This window comes from Giraffa tippelskirchi, chromosome 9, assembly GCF_054371585.1.
Source record: "Giraffa tippelskirchi isolate mGirTip1 chromosome 9, T2T-mGirTip1v1.2.pri, whole genome shotgun sequence".
In the NCBI taxonomy this organism is placed as follows: domain Eukaryota; kingdom Metazoa; phylum Chordata; class Mammalia; order Artiodactyla; family Giraffidae; genus Giraffa; species Giraffa tippelskirchi.
In genome coordinates, this window is record NC_137283.1 from 134,901,129 (window position 1) to 134,922,138 (window position 21,010).

Sequence of the window (21,010 nt, forward strand, 5' to 3'; positions counted from 1 at the left end):
AGAGTCCCTTGGACTGCAAGGAGATCCAACCAGTCCATCCTAAAGAAAATCAGTCCTGAATATTCATTGGAAGGACTGATGTTGAAGCTGAAACTCCAATACTCTGGCCACCTGAGGCGAAGAACTGACTCACTGGAAAAGACCCTGATGCTGGGAAAGATTGAAGGCAGGTGGAAAAGGGGACCACAGAGGATGAGGTGGTTGGATGGCATCACTGACTCAATGGACATGAGTTTGAGTCAACTCCAGGTTGGTGATGGACAGGGAAGCCTGGTGTGCTGTTGTCCATGGGGTCGCAGAGAGTCAGACACGACTGAGTGACTGAACAACAGACTTACTGACGAAAGGCGTCACAGAAACAAAACTGTTTAATGAGAAAGAACGAGTGGAGGAAGCACAACGATAGGTCAGGGAAGATATGTCTAATGACACAACCTTTGGGCTGAGACCTGAACGCCAAGGAGGAGCCAACTGTGCGAAGATTTGAGAAAATGTTTGAGGCAGAGGAAAAGCAAGTGCCATTACTCTGAGTTAAGGAGGAGCTCAACTGTTCAATCAGGGGAAAGACAGCTACTGTGGCTGAAATCTACAAGGGGGAGAGTGGTAGGAGTTGGAGAGCGAGGGCAGGGTCAGGCTTGGAGGGTTTGGTGGGGCATGGCAGGCTGACGTGGTCTGACATCCTTCACCTCAGCTACAGTATGGAGAAGAGACTGCAGGCGGGCAGGAATGGAAGCCGGGGGGACAATTCAGAGGCTGCTGTCACCCAGAGAAGAAAGAGCAGCTGCTGGGACCTGCGTGGTGACAGCAGAGGCAGAGAGGAAAGGACAAATTTGGCAGGTAGGACCAACAGGATGTGCATTTAGGTTGCAAACGGGGAGCAAAGACTACACAGAACTAGGGACTGAGGCTGGGACCAAGGGTAAGAAAGTTCATGTTCAGCACAGATGGTTTACATACTGTGAACCAGTGAGGGACAGAGCTCCCTGGAGCCGTATCTTTATTTTAGCTCATAAATTTTAGTTCCTAAAACAAACAGAAAGCGTTCACTCACATTCAGCTGTAAACCACACTCGCGTTCGGTCACGTAGGCAAAATCACCAGAGAGAAGAAAGCGTCGCTGCTCTTTGTTCAGATTCCCTTGGACTAAGACATGAATTTTTACCCCTACCTTTGTTCCATGTCAACACCTTAGGCGTGAAGAAAATCACAACAGTGAATTCAAAGCTACTTAAGCTTTTCTCCTCAAGAGGAAAAAAATTCAACCAGGTATTTTCAGACATGTGACATCAGAAGTAGACTTGCTGTATCACATCTTAAGGAAGGGGGGGGGGAGAGACCATGTTTTCTACTCCTGCCCTTCCACCAACACCCACCAACCAATCACCCTGGGAAAAGGAAGGAAACACCTCCATTTCCTAGGTAAATACACCGTTTCAATCAATTCATTAACTTATCAGAACTGGTGATCCTTTTTTAAGGAAAAGTCTGCCCTGGCAACCAAAAAGGAGAAGTTGATGATACCAGCTTCCTTTTTTTTACAGTCATGTGTTAAGGTGCAAAAAAAGTGTCCTTCACCAGACTGTAGTTAAAAGAACTGCATTCATTCTCAAAAGGAACAAAAGGGCTCACACTATTATAGAGATTTTTATGTTTCAAAGTCCTAAGGACCTTCTGAGGATAAGAGCCAGGCACTGATCCTTCTCAATAAACAAGGAAAGAAATCACAACACAGAGAAACCAGGTCTACAATTTACTTCAAATCTAAACAAATCTGTGTTGAATCAACAGCTTTAATCTATAGGAGATATATGATTAAAAAAAATAAAACAATAAAGATTCAACACAAATCTTTTTCAGTCACCTTCCCTTAACCTTTATAATATGGGCTTCAGTTCACACATTTTACGCCCCCCTACAAAGTCCTGACTTCTCAAATCTTCTGGAACACATATACAAGTACATACGACATATCACGCATATTTTTTCTGCTAAAAAGCAGGAAACTTCTACACATACACATTCATATTTTATAAAGTTACCAATGGATCGTTTTTTGTTCATTTTCCAAAAGCAAGCTTTAGCCACTCTCTAACTTCCTCTTTTAGATTATTCTTTAAACCAATACTCAAATGCCAGAATTCTTATTAGCACTGCTAAGACTTACTGTAGTATATATGTATGGGAAACTTTTACCTCAACGAATGTGTTTCATGGTCAACTGTGGTTCTTTCTATCTATCAATTTCCTTCAATTCATAACTTAGTTAATTCTGACATGATTCACTCCAGAATCCCTTGTAACTGCAATTCTCCCACCTCTTAATATTTAGAAATAATACATAGCTCTTAGTGGAACTACTTGTAACTTATGGATGACTGTTTCCATTATGGTAATTTAAAAGCATGCATGAAGGGTCCAGATATGGCAACTGGTTTTTTAATAACAAAGAGAATAATCTCACATATGTTAGAAGAGCTCTCAGGACTTTTTTTTTTTAACTTGGTTTAACCAATTTCACTTGGTTAAAATTATAGCCTGTTAAAGTTAGAAGAGACCATAATCCAGCCCGCAGAAAAAATATGTAAGAAAATCATGCCCTGGAAGACTAGACAGCTTACTCAGGTCACACTGCTCTCTGGATCTGATTTCAGGAAATGTGCATGCACGCACACAGAGCTTGCCTAATTAGAAACTTTTCCTATTGTCTCATTGATTTTCCCCACTCAGCGAAATTCTGAAGTCTGGTTCTAATCAGGGAACTGCAATATAAATCACAATGGGACACAACCGTGGCTAAAATGGATAAAATTTAAAAGACTGCAGATGTCAAACACTGGCAAGAATTTGGAGCAACATAAAGTGATACAGTGGCTGGTGGCGCCACTACTTGGGTAACTGGTTTGCTGTATCTACTACAGCTGAACATACACATTATCCTATGACACAGCAACCCAATTCCCAGACATACACATGAAACAAAAGAATGTACAAGAGTGCTCAGCATTGTTCATAAAAGGAAAAAAACAAAAACCAAATAAAGCAAAAACACAGGAACACTCCAAACGTCCAGCAACAGTAGAAAGAAAAACTAGATACGGTATGTCTGAATACAGTAACAAAAACAAAGGACTGACAGCTACCTGCAACAACACAGATGAACTGCACAAACCTAATGGGAGAAAGAAGTTTAACATAAATTACTTGATTCCATTAGATAAAGTTAAGAACCAGGAAGATTAATCGGTGACATTAGAAGTCAGGATGCTGGTGATCTCTGTACAGTATGGATGGGCTCTAAGCATGAGAAGGTCTACAAGAGGCTGGCAATGTTCTACTTCCTGACGTGTGGTATTGTAACATAATTCACTGAGCTACAGTAATAACTTTTATACAGCTCTCTCTATATACATGTGTGTATATATATATATAAATAAAATACTACTTTTTAAAACTGAAAAAAGTCTTTAATTATGCGATGGGATGTCAATATATTTACCTGTTTCTTTCAAAAACATGCATTTTTGTGTGTTCCGTGTGTCCTGAGTCTCCTGAGTCCTTCTCTGAATTGTGTGTGTTTGCACCAGGATGAAGGGGCCCTGTGAAACACCCTCTTCTGGTTCACCTCATATAGTAGGCTCAAGCCTTTTTATCCCACAGAGACTTGCTTATCCTTGTCCTGTATGTCACAGGTAGGATGTCTCAAACAAAATAAAGATGTTAAAGGGTAAACGAGTGTATATCTCCTTTCCTTGTACTGCTAATGAAAATGGTACTGTTTAAAAAAATAACTTGAGAACTAAACTGAAGTTTGAGAACAAAATCTAAGCATGTCTTTGACGCACTATGATCTTCTGGACTTTGGATAACAATAGGTTTTATTTGTACGTCAACTTCAGTCTACTGGGAATGGTTGCCTAGAACACTGAACTAAGAAAGATTTAATTCCGTGTGAAGGCCAGCGATAGAGAATACTGTTAAAATGGAGAACAAACACCTTGCTGACTAACAGTCAACAGAACATTTTCTCCCTTAGGATAAAAACAGATTCTTAATCATTTTAAATGCTACACAGAGAAATCTCTAATAAAGTTCTAGTTTATTATATCTATTTACTACATATACTTAGAAAGTGATATTATTTCAATATAATTTTATTTTTAATATACTTTACATTTACATATTTAGAATATTTAAATATTTTATGCTTAATATAAATTATATTATTGTAATGTGGTTTAAATACATCATGAGTAAAGCAAATCAATAAGACTGGATATTATTTGTAACAAAAAGTAGCTTAATAGGGAGGAAAAAAAACCCACTTAAGTTTAAAAACATTTTGTTTCATCTATCCTACATTTTGCAAAACAGAACTGCCAGAATACTGTTAAGAAAACTCACAAAATTCCAATTCTACTAAATGCTATTTTGGGGTTCCTCCAAGATTCAAGTCTTTTGACTGCTTTTTTTGGTATAAATTAAACCATACAACTCAATATTTTTTTTTGTATAAATTAAATCATACAATTTAGTATTTTACATGTTTTCATTTATCTTAATCAAAACTAATATGAAAATAAATTTTCCCACTGAAATACTCAGGAAGACTTTAGAGTCAGTTGAATAGATGTACGTATTCTAAATATGAGAATATTTCCTTACTTACAGCATCTTCTCTTTTGATTTCTTCTGTAAAATTAGATAATTTGTACTGACACAAATTCAAAAGATGCAAATGTAGTGTGAAGAGAAGCACCTAAATGTGGTGCAAAGTATCATCTTATTCAATCACATTCAATATTATTAGCATTACCAGATGGGGAAAAAACTGAACTGAAATTTCACACTTCTCCCTTTCACTTCCATGTGATTTCTGCAGAGCCCTTATCAGTAATGCACACTTGATGATGGTAGGTTAGATTTTTAGCAGTAACTTGCTCTACCGAAATCTAAACTTCCCATCATTTAAACATTTAATCTTAGAATTTAAAAAAGACAACCTTCCTCTGCTTCCCTGGTACACCCATTCTCTCAGCTGCCAAACCACAAGTAGTTTACTTTCTCTTCTTTCCATAAACTACTAACAACTTTCTCTCCCACTATCTATCTGATGCCTGTGCCGCCTATCTTGTTCAGAACTCAGAAACTTTCCATCTTTACCCATCAAATTTCGAGTCCAGACTATACTTTGCAACAAATCTGTACAGTGGATAAAAAGGCAAATCCCTTATCAGTGGTCTATTTCCCATAGCTTCTCACCTTCAAAGACGATTCTTCCACAAGTATACTTTCACCAGAATCTCCCTTGTGCAGTGGGAAAAAAAATGCACCTTTTCTTTGATCATCTTTCTATTTCTATGGTAGAATCTACTAGTTGCCTCCTAAATAATTGATTTCTCCCTTCTCTCTCAAATGGGGCAATCCCCTATTTTTAGTGAGGACACTGTAATCCAGTTAAAAGATGCTTTCAGCCTTCCTGGCAGTGGCCATGTGACTCTGTCTAAATTCTGGTCAGTATTATACGCAGAGGTGAGAGGGTGCTGGGAAGTCCCTTTAAGTGGAACAGGTCAGTCCTTCTGCCTCCTTTTCTCCATCTACACTTGGAACATGGACAGGACACCGCCTTTCTTTCTTCTTCTTTTTTTGAATTTTCCAAATCTGTGAACCATCTTTTTTTTTTTAACCTTTTGACTCATTTCTCCCACCCCTCACCCCTTACAACCACCAATCTGTTTTCCATATGCAGAAGTTTAGTTTGGTTTTGGTTTGGTTTTTTTTTTTTTTAGATTTCACATGCAAGAAAGATCATACAGTAATTGCCCCCTTCTCTGACTTAACACAGTGCACTTGAGGTCTATCCATGTGGTCACAAATGGCAAGATTTCAGGTTTTTTTAATGGCTGAATAATATTCCACTGTATGTATCTATCTATCCACCACATCATCTTTACCCATTCAGCCATCAATGGACACAGGTTGCTTCTGTATCTTGGCGATTATAAATAAAGCTGTAATGAACATGGGAGTGAGATACAATTTCAAGTTAGCATTTCTGTTTTCTTTGGATAAAAATCCAGATGTAGAACTGCTGGATCATATGGTAATCCCTGTTGGATCAAATGGTAAAGAATCTGCCTGCAATATGGGAGACTGCGGTTCGATCTCTGGGTTGGGAAGATCCCATGGAGGAGGAAATGGCAACCCATTCCAATATTATTGCTCGGAGAATCCCATGGACAGAGGAGCCTGGCAGGCTACGGGGTCGCAAAGAATCGGCTATGACTGAGTGACTAACACAACAGCACAATGGTAATTTTAATTTTTTGAGAACCTCCAATACAGTTTTCCATAGCGGTTGCACCAATTTACATTCCCGCTGATGGTGAATAAGGGTTCCCTTTTCTCCACATCCTCACCAACACCTGTTATTTCTTGTCTTTTTGATTTCCTTTGCTGTGAGGTTTAGTTTGATGTAGTCCCACTTACGTTTGCTTTTGTAGGTTTCACTTTTGTTGTCAAATTCAAAAAATCATTGCTGACACCTATATGAAGGAGCTCACCACCTACGTTTTCTTCTAGGAGTTGTATAGTTCAGGCCTCATGTTCAAGTCTATACCATTCTGAGTTAATTTTTGTTTATTTGTGTAAGATAGTGGTCCTGTTTCATTCTTTTCCATGTGTCTGTTCAGTTTTCCCAACACAATTTATTGAAGAGACTCCTTTTTCTACTATATATTTTTGGCTTTATTGAAAATTAATTGATGATATATACATGGGTTTATTTCTGGACTCTCTATTCTTTTTCATTGACCTATGTGTCTGCTTTTAATGCCAATACCATACTGTTTTAATTGCTATAGCTCCATAATAGTTTGAAATCAGAGAGCGTGATTACTCCAGCTTTTTTTTCCCCAAGATTGCTTTGGCTATTCAGGATGTTCTGCAGTTCCACACAAATGTTAAGATTGTTTATTCTATGAAAAATACAATTGTAATTTTGGTAGGGATTACATTGAATTTGTAGATTACTGTGGGTAATATGGGTATAATATTAATTCTTCTGATCCATGAGCATGGAATATCTTTCCATTTACATATGTCTCCTTCAATTTCTTTTCTTAATGTCTGGTATTTTTCAATATATATCCCTGGTTAAATTTATCCCTTTCTGATACAATTGTAAATGGAATTTTTAAAATTTCTCTTTCTGATAGTTTGTTTTTAGTGTATAGAAACACAATGGATTTTGAGTATTGATTTGGTAACCTGTAACATCACTAACTTTGTTTATATTAGTTCTACTAGTTTTTTGATGGAGTCTTCAGAGTTTTCTATATATCATGTGATCCACAAATAGTTTTACTTCTTCCTTTCCAATTTGTATGCCTTCCATTTATTTTTCTTGCCTAAATGCTCTGTCCAAGACTTCCAATACTTTTGAATGAAAGTGGCAATAATGGGTATCCTTATGCTTGTTCCTGATCTTAGAGGAAAAGCTTTTAGCTTTTCATCGAGTATGTTAGCTGCAGGCTTGTTATTATGGATGTTACTATGTTGAAGTAAGTTCCCTCCATACACATCTTTGTTGAGAGTTTTTATCATAAATGGATGTTAAATTCTGTCAAATGATTTTTCTCTATTTACTGAAATAATCATATGATTGTTATCCTTCATTTTGTTAATGCAGTGTATGCATCACATGGTCTGATTTGCGGAGGCTGAACCAGCTTTTCATCTCTGGAATATATCCAGGGATTTATTCTTTCAAAGTCACCAGTTTGCCAGATTCAATTCTCTGCTTTCATCTTATTCAGTCTCTTGGCAACATTAGACACATGATGCCTCACTCATTCTTAAAACACTCTTTTTAATTTCTGGAACCCCAGCAGAGATTGATTTTCTTCTTACCTTAATGGTCATTCCTTCCCTGATTATGCTGTTTTCTCCCTGCTTCCCCAACTTCTACATTTTTTTTTAATGCTCCAGCCCTCTGAATTCTACTCCCTTCTATGTGATTATTTTAGACTTATAGTTTTAAATATCATTTCTATTCTGATGCCACTCTGGCCTCCAAATTCATGTATCTAAACTAGATGTTTGACATCTCCACTTAGATGTTTAAAAGACATCTCAAAATTTACTTGAGCAAAACAAAACTCTCCCACATCTCCTGAACTGTAGTTTTTCCCATCTTAGTACATACTCACCAGCATCCACTTGGCTGCTCAGTGCAAAAACCATGGCATCATCCAGGTCTCCTCTCTCCCTCTCGCCCCCGCCCCACCCCAAGCACTGCACGTCCTGCTGGCTGTGCCTCCACAGTACATCCAGCACTTCCCTCCACCTCCGCAGCTACCACTCTGGGGCAAGGCAACATCTTTCTCTTCAAAACCCTGACACAGCCAGGGTGTCCTCCTTCTATTTCCTCAAAGTCTGTTTTCTAAGCAGCAGCCAAAGTCATCTTTTCAAAGTGCAGATCTGATTGTGTCTCTTCCCTGCCTCTTGGAATGAAATCTAAGCTCCACAAGGCCTCACATGGCCTCCAAGGCTCTAGCTGACCTGACTGGCCTCCTCTCCCAGCTCTGCCTCTTGCCCCTCTTGCCTCAAGTGCTGTGCATCAGCCACACTGGATTTTTCTTTTTTCTCTGGTTTCTGAACACCCTAAGCTCTGGACTGCTTTTTAAAACTACCAGCTGTGGCTTCCAACTAATTGCTCTCCCCCAGTATCTTCTCACTACCAGCCCCTCCTCTTCCGCATTCAGAGGATTCTCTAAGCTAAGGTAGCTTCTCCCTAATCACCTGCTCTCCAATCACTGTCATTATTTTTCTTTCTTCATGGGAAATTAAGTTGCTCATTAATTTTTTGAAAAAAACCACTGGTTTCTCCTCACACTGGAAACTACAAAACAGGACCTTTTGGACCTTGTTTACTGCTGGATACCCAGGGTCTTAAACAGTGACGAGCCAGCAGTTGGTGCTCAATACATTATTTGCTGAATGAATAGAGACTTAATATCAAAATTTTAAAGTCACTCAGTCTGAACCATTATTCAGGTATCTAAAACTCTGAGTAACAGACCTGAGAAATATCTTACCACCATATGCTGCTAAGAATTGCACTGCTTCTGAGGTAGACAATTCTATCTCTAAACAACTAGGATTGTTCAAAAGCCCTTATTCCTTCGTAAGCTGAAGACTGACTACCATGGCTCTGTTCATCTTTGGAGGCCTCTATGATCAAGCAGAGTATATTTCTTGTGTTTCAGACAAGATAGTGCTTCAAATATCTGAAGGTGGTGACTGTACCTTCCCGGGGTTGAATATTTCCAGTCTCTTTAACGGCTCTTCACAAGGCTGTTAAAAACAAGAGTTTCGGGTCTTCTCTTCACCCTCCCACATACTCCAAGACTGCCCCAAACCACAATATAGTCACATATTTAGCTGTCAACCACACCATGAGTATCCAGCTCTGGTCCAATTTACCTCATATCATCTGGCTGGCCTTGTGAACCTATCTCTTTCTGAGGGAGCGTGACCTAACTGAAGTTAACTCTACCTTCCTTCCAGTTCAAGCTCACACACCATTTCCAATCCATGCATCCTTCATACCACTAAGTGCACACTGCTTCTGTAATCTCTGGGCACTATAGTCATTCCCATCTTCTTCCCAGAATTCCTGATACCATTTAGCTTTCCCAGAGTAAGATACCAATCCTATCCTATGGAAAAATACCTCCTGGCCTCCTTTTTTGGATAAAGGTCCTGATTTTCCACATATGCAAATTAAATTATAAACTCTCTTTATCTTCCCACAGGTAGCCTGAGGCAGACTAGCATTATTTCTAATCAGCAGTGAGGGAGCCACAGATAGGAGAGGCCCTTTTAGTTAACTACCAGAACAGATCTGACGCCAGAAGAGCAAGGTGGACTCAACACCAGTGCTCCGGGACAAACTGGAACAAGCACCAGTGCACCAATCCTATGGACTCTGCAGGGGATAAGGTGGGACCTCCATGCTATTCCCTTCCTTGCTCCAAGAATAGCCAAAGTAAACTAGAGTTACCCCAAATCCGAACATGAGTTACTTTACCCTGCAGAACACAGCAGCACTTTTTTAGAATCATCTGTAATCTAATTTACTCCCTTTGACTCCAAAACACACGGATATCTCACTTCAATCTTTCAGGTAGAGTAATAACTGTTGGGAAGTTAATGATTACAGAAACACATTTGGTCATCTGAAAACATTTCAGATGTTCCAGTGTGTCAGCATTCTGGTAAAGAGAGTAGCCTTAACGAAGTAGGCTGAAAAATAAAACTATGTAGATTAACATGTCCTGAAAGAGTTTAGATATGTCTGGACGACCAAAATACTGACTGCAAAATGACTAAAATAATCCAGGTATAGGATTAGCTGTGATTCAGAAACAAAAAGTCAAAAAAACCTATAGCTCAGATCTGTGATTTTTTTAAAACATTCTTATTATATGTACCCTGAGGAGTAATAATTCCTAAAAATATGACACATTAAACTAGCTTTCTAGTGTTCTGTCTTTGACAAGTATAGCAAAGGATAATCTGTGGGGAATCGAGATGGTTATCTTCTACATCTGCCTTAGGAGATAACAATACCCCTGTTTTAGTTCATCCTGTCCTTAATAATGTACCACACATTTACCCCTGACAAAATTAACCTAAATCATATCCAGTCAGATTTATTTTTAATAAACAAAAGTTCCTAAAACTTGACAGTGCTTCCAAGTTCCACAGCTATGAGATTTCATCAGATCATCTCATCTAGAATCAGATAGTTTTAAAGCAAACCTTAGTATCTACATTTTTAAATCTTTCATTAATGAACATTTATTAGCTGCCTAACACACTACAGAAAGATGCAGTTAACTGTTATCTCTTCTAACATAATTATTTCTTACATTCATTCTAAAGAGGTCTAGCCTTTTTAAATCTCTTCTTGGAGGAACACTAGTTGTCTATTTCTGAATCTCCACCAAGTTCCCATGAAGAACTGAAAACAAACAGTGAAGTCAATTTAAAACTCAACTCACAGCATTGTGTGATCTTTTGGATATTGGAAGAGATACGCTGGGCCAACTGGGCGGGGTCACCACCAACTCCTGGAGTGTAAGACATGGTTGATTTGCTTGTTCGCTAATTTCATCAGCTGTTGGTGAGCAGTGCAGTTTTCTCAGCAGTTACCTAAATAACATAAAAGAAAAGTCACATAATTATACCTATTTTAAAGTTACTCCTTACATTTTACAAATTTGTGAACCTAACAGGGTTGAAATTTAGCAAAGGAACACGTCAAAGAGTAAAACTCACATGTTGATATTTTTTAAAATGGACTTTATAGGACAGAACTGAATTAAACATGTTAAATAAAATAAGGTTCAAACTGTCCATTCCCTTTGGAAACATCTTTGATCTCGCAAAGGATGACTTACAAAGTGCCTTTTCTGTGTATCATTTTAACCATTTGTATATTTTCTCCTTAACTAAACTGTGAGCAGCTATAGGCCAGGGTCCACATACTGTTTATCCCTCTTTCTCCAACATTTAAAATAATTCCTGGCAGAAAAGAGTTATTCAATTATGAATTATATGGCACACAGATTTTAGGCTTTCCCCAGAAATTTCATTTTATCTCATTTAACTTACACAGGAACAGCTCACTAATGGGTCTCTAATTTTAATGGGAAAAAAGGTTCAATTTGAAAGAGCAGAGCCAACAAGTTAAGAAAAAAGGAAATACCCTGTAAAATGCCCATCACACGCACACTCCTGACAGAGCAAGGAGAATTCTGCTGTGGAAGCCAGTATCTTAGGACAAGAAGCTAAGTGGGGCAGCTGCCACAGGAAGGAGATAAAATGAAGTGCTGTTCTTCTTCAGTCCACATTACACATCAGTCATGGTTAGGGAAAAAGGATAAAAAGGGGTGTTCCTGTGGATAAGACTGTGCACAGCAAAGAATTTCAACTACTCCTCTACTATCTTTTCACTGAGTGTGCTCGGAACACTGTAAAGGTGTGGGCAGTCAGCACACTAACTGACTCTGCTACACACCCTACATTACATTAGGCCCTGGGGAGCTGTGAACAAGCAAACAAAACGATCAAGAGAAAGTATCTGCTCGAATCAGCTCAGTTCAGTTCAGTTCAGTCGCTCAGTTGTGTCCGACTCTTTGGACCCCATGGATGGCAGCACGCCAGGCCTCCCTGTCCATCACCAACTCCCAGAGTTTACTCAGACTCATGTCTGTTGAGTTGGTGCTGCTATCCACCCATCTCATCCTCTGTCGTCCCCTTCTCCTCCCACCTTCAATCTTTTCCAGCATCAGGGTCTTTCCAATGAGTCAGTTCTTTGCATCAGGTGGCCAAAGCACTGGAATTTCAGCTTCAGCATCAGTCTTTCCAATGAATAGTCAGGTTTGATTTCCTTTAGGATGGACTGGTTGGATCTCCTTGCAGTCCAAGGGACTCTCAAGAGTCTTCTCCAACACCACAGTTCAAAAGCATCAATTCTGCGGCGCTCAGCTTTCTTTATAGTCCAACTCTCATATCCATACATGACTACTGGAAAAACCACAGGCTTGAATAGACGGACCTTTGTTGGCAAAGTAATGTCTCTGCTTTTTTATATGCTGTCTAGGTTGTCGTAGCTTTTCTTCCAAGGAGCAAGCGTCTTTTAATTCATGGCTGCAGTCACCATCTGCAGTGATTTTGGAGCCCCCCAAAATAAAGTCTTTCACTGCTTCCACTGTTTCCCCATCTATTTGCCATGAAGTGATGGGACCGGATGCCATGATCTTAGTTTTCTGAATGTTGAGTTTTAAGCCAATTTTTCCACTCTCCTCTTTCACCAAGAGGCTCTTTAGTTCTTCTACACTTTCTGCCACAAAGGTGGTGTCATCTGCATATCTGAGGTTATTGATATTTCTCCTGGCAATCTTGATTCCAGCTTGTGCTTCATCCAGCCCAGCGTTTTTCATGATGTACTCAGAATTTAAGTTAAATAAGCAGGGTGACAAAACACAGCCTTGAAGTACTCCTTTTCCTATTTAGAACCAGTCTACTGTTCCATGTCCAGTTCTAACTGTTGCTTCCTGATCTGCATACAGGTTTCTCAAAAGGCAGGTCAGGTGGTCTGGTATTCCCACCTCTTTCACAATTTTCCACAGTTTATTGTGATCCACACAGTCAAAGGCTTTGGCATAGTCAATATAGCAGAAGTAGATGTTTTTCTGGAATTCTCTTGCTTTTTCGATGATCCAGCAGATGTTGGCAATTTGATCTCTGGCTCCTCTGCCTTTTCGAAATCCAGCTTGAACATCTGGAAGTTCACAGTTCATGTACTTTTGAAGCCTGGCTTGGAGAATTTTGAGCGTTACTTTGCTAGGGTGTGAGATGAGTGCAATTGTGTGGTAGTTTGAGCATTCTTTGGCATTGCCTTTCTTTGGGATTGGGATGAAGATGGCAAGAATACACAGAAGAACTATACAAAAAAGATCTTCATGACCCAGATAATCACGATGGTGTGATCACTCACCTAGAGCCAGACATCCTGGAATGTGAAGTCAAATGGGCCTTAAGAAGCGTCACTATGAACAAAGCTAGTGGAGGTGATGGAATTCCAGTTGAGCTATTTTAAATCCTAAAAGATGATGCTGTGAAAGTGCTGCACTCAATATGCCAGCAAATTTGGAAACTTCAGCACTGGCCACAGGACGAGAAAAGGTCAGTTTTCATTTCAGTCCCAAAGAAAGGCAATGCCAAAGCATGCTCAAATCAAGTCTGCCATTTAGGAGAATACAAAGTTAATAATGTAAAACAATAAAAGCAATACAAGCCTGCCCTCTTCTGTGACATTAGTTTTATGGGGCAGCAAGGATGGATAGCTTCAGAACCAGAATCCTGGAACTGAATCCCACCTCTGCTGGTGGGTGGGTTGGGTCAGCAGAAAGTCATGTGCTGGGCAAAAGTGATAGGGATGGGGAAAAGGAAACATGACTATCACCCTTCTCTAAAAAGAATTTATGAAACTCAGGTGTAAGACTTGGATACCTGAGTATGACTATATGAAAAACAACAATGGCAAAGACATGAAGCCAAGGCAGACAGACCCAGACCATGTAGACAGAATGAAGGCAGTGTGTCAGTTACCAAAGGAAGGGGAAATCTACGGTCAACGCTGGATCAGATGCTTCATGGTTGGGTAAGCAGGAGATAACACAGAAAAGGAACGAGTGCAATGGCCTAACGTTTACTGCACATCTGTGAAATGAAAAGCATTTCACATAGGCTGTCTAATTTAATTTTCAAGTTCTCCCCTTTAAAGTGAAAAGTGAAAGTGAAGTCACTCAGTTGTGTCTTCCCACTCTTAGTGACCCCATGGACTGCAGCCCCTTTAAAGTAGGTAGTGGCAAATAAACCTGGCTTTACCAATGAGCAAACTGTGGCTTATGAAGATTAAGTAACTGGAAAGGTACCCCAAACGACCCACTAGGCAGAGGTGGGATTCAATTCCAGGGTTCTGGTTCTAACACTACCTGTCTCTGCTGCCCCATAAAACTGATGTCACAGAAGAGGGTGGGCTCTGGATGCTAGGTTTGGTTTGAATATGTTGCAAGAAGAACCCACTGGAGATTTCTGGTAATCAGGATGGAAGAGACCACAAGGAAATATGTGTCTTTGATCTAATGGTCGGTGCTGGTAGGAAGTACAACAGTGGAACGGCTCAGACAGAAAAAACAGTACTGGGGCCATGCCTGTACTCTGCTGTATAGAGGCCACCCTGGAATTTCTGGGAGGTTTTAGATCTCTCCATTCTCCCTCCCTGATTGACAGGTCCAGTTCATCTATTCTGAGCCCTATGGACTTCACTAAGTCATTGAGAGAGACCCAAAACCAATTTCATAAAAGGGTTAATCAAACCTCTACTCAAACAGTAGAAACCACTGCAGCAGGGCAGCAGGAGTAAGATTACTCCCAGGTAGCCTTGGACTTGGGCTTGCAGCCACCTGAACAGCTGAGGACCCAAACTACACTGGACCTGAGATTCAGCGAGATCAACACTATATCCCAAGCTCCCTACAAACCACCAACTAGATCTTTAAATTTTGCATCTTTTTTCCCCCAATAAGAGCTTGGGGCTTGAAAAGGGCTTCCTTGATGGCTCAGTGGGTAAAGATTCTGCCTGCCAATGCAAGAGACACAGGAGATGCAGGTTTAATTCCTGGGTCAGGAAGATCACCTGGAGAAGGAAATGGTAACCCACTCCAGTATTCTTGCCTGAATAATCCCATGAACAGAGAAGCCTGCTGGGCTGCAGTCCAAAGAGGTGGATGAAACTGAGCATAGCAGCTTTACTTAGATACAATTCACACAGCATACACTCACCCATTTAAAGTGCACCATCCAACGGTGTTTTTAAATACTCCTAATAAAAAGTTGTGCAACCATGACATCACTGCTAGAACGTTTCCTTATCCCCCAAATAAAGCTCATACCCATTAGCAGCGACTCCCCATTTCTCAACAAGCTCCTAAGCTGCAGGCCACCACTCATCTACTTTATGTCTTTACAGGCTTGCCTGTTCTGTACATTTCATATTAAAGGAATCATACAATGTGTTCTTTTGTGACAGATTTCTTTTTCTCAGCATGTTTTCAAGGGCATCCATGTTGCAGCATGTATCGATTCTTCCTTCCTGTTCACTGCTGCTGCTGCTGCTGCTGCTAAGTCGCTTCAGTCTGTCTGACTCTGTGCGACCCCACAGACAGCAGCCCACCAGGCTCCCCCATCCCTGGGATTCTCCAGCCAAGAACATTGGAGTGGGTTGCCATTTCCTTCTCCGATGCGTGAAAGTGAAGTCGCTCAGTCGTGTTCGACTCTTCGAGACCCCATGGTCTGCAGCCCACCAGGCTCCTCCATCCATGGGATTTTCCAGGCAAGAGTATTGGAGTGCATTGCCATTGCCTTCTCCCTTCCTGTTCACTGCCAAACAATATTCTACTGTATAGACGGGGGCAACTTCCTCCTGGCTCACTGATATCTTTCTTCCTTCTTTCCCTCTATCAACTAGGCTCACGGCCTTGTTCCTCTTCCTTCTTTATGTACTCTCTTGGGGGTGCTCTTCCGTGCACACACACACAAATAAGTCTCACATCCACGTCTCCAAGTCACACTCTTCACTCCCTGTAGTGTCTCTATGCCTTTGAAGCTGCAGGAAGTCACCAACTGTCTTTTCAGCTGCCAGTGTAACTGGCAAAAATGGGAACTCTCTACTTAACATTTGGGCCTGCTGCCAGGATCCAAATGAGATAATGCACATCCAGGGACCAAAGACCTTTCCTACTCTACACAGAAGAAAGGAGAGCTCCGCTCTTGCATCCGCAGGAACAGCATCAACAGATCGTAACCACCTTCCCTGTCTCAGGACCACCCGACCAAGGATTAGCTGAGGCCCACTTTCTCCCCCAGAGGGGGAGTATGATCACTGATTCCCGTGGACTGCCACTTCATATTACAGCATTAACTTTAACCTTCAAGACTCAACAAGCCTAGGATAAGCCTTCCCACTGTTTTCTTTTATGGTCTCCTTTTCTGCTCTTCAGAGAATTAACCAAATAGCTACAAACTACCAGTTTTCCTCTTCCCTTTACTCAAGCGCCTACATTTGAGGAAGTTTCTGCTGGTGAGACAACTAAGCGTCATTCATTCAAAAGGGCTGCCACTGTTGGACTGGTTGGCATTTCCTTAGAGGAAGGGTGCAGTGGTGATTCTCTTGGCTCAGTGCTGAGCTAAGAATGAAAAGAAACTGATCTATGGAAGGGAAAGAAAAACTCAACAAGATTATGGCTAACACTATTTCCTAAGCATTGTGTTTAGGACTTCCATGTTTATTTTCTCAGTTGATTCTTCCACCAAGCCTATGGAGATAGGTACAACAATAATTATGATTTTTTACACGAAGAAACTGAGGCATAATGAGAATAAGTAACACGCTTAATGTAAGAAAAGAGCTAAAATTTGAAGCTGAATCTTAGAGCCTACTGTATTTTAAAACACAAAACCATGTTGTTGCTGCCCTGTATAACAAAATTAAGGACAGGTAAGGCCACTCAGTTTAGAAACACCAAATTTACCACCTTTCTGCAGACCCTGTATGAAATATGGCTAAACTCAAGAAGATGGGGAAATAGGCCTGGGGCGACTTCATGATGAATCAAGGTAACACAGCTGCATAGCTTCCTCATCTTCTCTTACTCTGCTCATAGTGATATCTAAAAGACAACAGTGATTGGCTCTCCTGATGATGAGCTATGAGAAACAAAGGATCAAAACAACCAACTATACTGTAAAATACATAGAAACAGATAGCTAACTGTAAACTGATTTAAAAGTGTATGATCTTTGCACACAGGTTACATCAACCAAGTTATTCTGATGTCTGCTTTGCACATCACTCTCTAGCACGTAGCCCAGAGCTAAAATGCACCAAAGCACTCATGCTGTATACTTCTGAAAGCCCATTCAGAATTCCTAGTTTTATGGCTCAGAATAACTATACCTCATTATCTAAACCTGCACTATCAAGTGTTCACACATGTGTGGCCACTGGCTTGGACAGCTCATGGATGGAACATTTCCATTTCAGCAAAGTTCTATTGACGAGTGTTCACCAAACATCTCAAAAATTAGCATTCTATGAGGATACAAAAACACTATAAACAGAAAGATGGGAAGAGAGGATCAAAGTGCAATACTTGTACTGAGAATCTTAAGACTGTTTCTAAAGAGCATAAATAAAAGAACAAAAGGGATTTTTAAAAGGAATCTTAAGCATCAAACATTATTCCTAGTTACTACAGGGCGCAGTGCAGAAGCCTTAAAATTCCCATTAACATAAAGGTCACACTCTGTAAATGCAGTGTGGATAAAGCAATAGAAATAGTTTATAGTCAGTTTCACTTTCTTAATGGTGAGCATCAGCAGTACTTCCCTCGAATCTGTGCTCCAAAATGATAAGTTCCCAGAAGGACAGGTTTTTTTGTTTGTTTGTTTTTGGGGCTTTTTTTTTTTTTTTGGTCTATTGCGTAGACTGCTCTACTTTCAGTATCTGTATATATAATAAGTGCTTAATAAACATTTGTAAAATAAATGTACCTATTTCCTAAGAACACACACCCAGTCTGAGGGTTAATAAAACCACTACTAAGACAGAGAACTCTAGGGCTTTCTTTCAGATCCAGGATGTCCCAAACTTATTGCTGTCTTGGGCCACTGCTCCATGCTATTTCCTCTCCCTGGAGGGCTCCTCCCATGACCCCCGCCCCCTCCCTCAGTGACTTGCTCTTCTTCTCCAGGCAAAGTCGAGTCACATGGCTGGAGAAGTATTCTACAGTCACTTTGATTTGAAGTCAGAAGTCACCATTCTGCCACTCTGCTGATTTAACCTATTGCATCATAGTGCTAATCATCATTTAAAATGATCTGTCGGTACATCATTTATTATCTATTCCTACCTCCAGAATATAAATATGAGCGAGACAAGTCTGCCAGTTTTGTGGAATTCACAAGTGCTGGGGCCACAGAAGATGTTCCACAGATGTGAGGGTGATCACTCTACTACAGGCATGAGCATTGTCTACATAAGCTGCATTAACTGCATTTGTTAGCTCAGCTCCTCCATCCGTTAAATTATCATACTATCTGGGTTTGGTCCACAATCCTAAGAATTATTTTTCACTCTTTCATGCACTAAGCTTTCAAATTAAACAGAATTACAGCAAACTTTACTCAGACTTACTGCAGGTGTTCTATACGCTTTATTTTTAAACCAGCAGCCCCTGGCTAAAGTTTGGGATCATAATCAAAATTCAGATTGATTTTGAGATCAGGAACAGCAGAAGATATCTGAAGAAAAATGTAGATGTTAATGAGTTAACATGGTATCATATTAACTTCTTCAGAAAATCTGAAGTAGAGCATAATTCTTAACCAGTCAAAAGTCTGGGACAAACTTCTTAAAGCAGCCTGCAAAGCAGAGGCCTGTCCACATCATAACACACAGTTTAACACTGCTATAAGTCTCTGCCCTGGGGGCGTGGGGGCGGTGATCGGGACAACTCCAGAAGAAATGTTCACCTCCAGTATCACTGAACAGCATTTCATAACCATTTCCTTTTCTTCCAGATGCTCTGCAAGCTTTAATGATATATAATTATGGTCAGAATATGTTGATCTGAATTAAACAAAAATTAACGTATGTCTATGAGAGCTAAGCAAATGTAAAGAAACTTGAGAGAAAAAAACTATACAGCATTTGACCAGAAGGGCATTTTTTTCTTTTTGTCTGATTGAAGGAAAGTAACAACCTAAAAAACAAGAGGGGAGGGGTAGGGAGGCATCCTGGAATATTTTATGTATCTGCAAAGGGTTTTCTGCAAATCAATTAAGGGCAGGTACTCAGATGGTAAAAAATTTGCCTACAATGCAGGAGAGTGGGTTTGGCCATGGGTAGGGAAGATTCCCTGGAGAAGGGAATGGCAGCCCACTTCAGTATTCCTGCCTGGAAAATTCCACGGACAGAGGAGCCTGGCGGGCTAGAGTCCAGGGGGTCGCACAAGAGTCGGACATGAAAGAGCGACCAACACTTTGCTGCACTGAAAAGATCAAAGAAAGGCTGCATGTCAAACTCTCCTTGCCAAACTGAAAACCAACCACGATGAGCCTTCGAATAAACAGACGGCTCCTTTACTACAGAAATAAATGTCTTCAGTTGTTCTGTGTTCGACAGGAGAACTTTAAAGCGCGTTTTCTAAATCCGTGCGTTAAAAAGAGGAAGAGGTCAACTCGTGTCCAGCCGGAGGTAGAAACTGGATTCCTGAGCTGGGCCGGAGCGGCTCGGGCACCAGCCCCACCCCGGAGCGCGCAGCCCGCCGGTGCGCCTGAGCGAGCGCTGCCGGGGCGGCCGGGGCGGCCGGGGGCGGAGGCGAGGCTGCAGCGCAGCCGGCGCTGGGCGGGCCGGGCTGGCAGGGCCAGCGGGACCCGCCTGATCAGACGGCGCACCCGCGCCAGCCCGCGGGGCGTGGGGAGCAGCGCTCTCCCGGGGCAGGGTTAGCGCTGGCCCTCTGACTCCCGGGAGCCTGCCGCAAAGCGCAGGGGCGGCGGCCACCTGACAACGCGTACAAAAAACAAGGTGGTGCGGCAGCCATGGGGACACACGCTTTCGGGGCGCTCCGCCAGGGACACCCCCTCCCGAGGCTCCTCTTACCCCGACCTCCTCGGCTTCCTTCTCCTTCTTTGGCCGCGGGGACCCAAGGGCCCCTGAGCCGCCAGCTACGATTCTCAGCTGATGGGTGGTGGCGCTGGAACGCCCACTGCGCATGCCCGCAATACCTCCCAGGGAAGGAGGCGGGGCTTTCTCCCCTCTCATTGGCCAGTGGAGTTGAGTGACAGCGCCTTCCCCGCCCACTCTGGGTCTAAGCTAAGAAATGGGGGTTCCTGCAAAATTACACAGGAGGTGTTCTTTGAGGTCTGAAGTGCAGATGGCGAACGCCCTAGTTTACATGTGAAAAATAAGAAGAGTGAATGGAGAGCTGCTGTTTTCTTTATCGGGTGATTTCGGCCTCCATAGACTCCAGGCCGCATCATCAGCGCATGCCTGTCTTGTTTCCCAACACATAACTCTACAGTAGACCGTATTCACAGGTCTATTAAAAAAATGCAAATGTATAAATATGCAGGTCTTGCAGTTCTAACAGGAACAATGAAGGAATAAACGAAGAGTAATTTCCTTGTGCTCTCTTAGACAAGTTTTCATAGCATCCTTGAAAGGCAGGAAGTAATTTTCACAAGATTTGAAGTGAGCAAAGAATGTTCTTATGATAAATATTCAAACATAAAGTAATCGTTAGATAAAAACCATCAGTTACTTCAGGTGAAAGAAATACCAAATTAATTAATGAGGTGTTTGTATTGGGGATTC

General features: G+C 41.2%; 1 protein-coding gene across 14 annotated transcripts in view; it reads right to left on the reverse strand.

Annotated features, from left to right (window-relative positions):
- The window catches only part of STX7 (syntaxin 7), a 53,371-nt gene extending 32,988 nt beyond the window's left edge, over window positions 1-20,383 (reverse strand). For all 14 annotated transcript variants that reach the window (XR_014065772.1, XR_014065775.1, XR_014065780.1 and 11 more), the window contains exons 1-2: window positions 20,297-20,383; window positions 11,067-11,217 (exon numbers count right to left, since the gene is read on the reverse strand). Coding sequence is in view for 1 of the 14 variants with exons in the window: in XM_081530895.1 (XP_081387021.1) it covers window positions 11,067-11,151 (85 nt within the window). In the remaining 13 variants the exon portion in view is untranslated. The remainder of the gene's footprint in view (window positions 1-11,066; window positions 11,218-20,296) is intronic.
- Window positions 20,384-21,010: the final 627 nt, after the last annotated feature.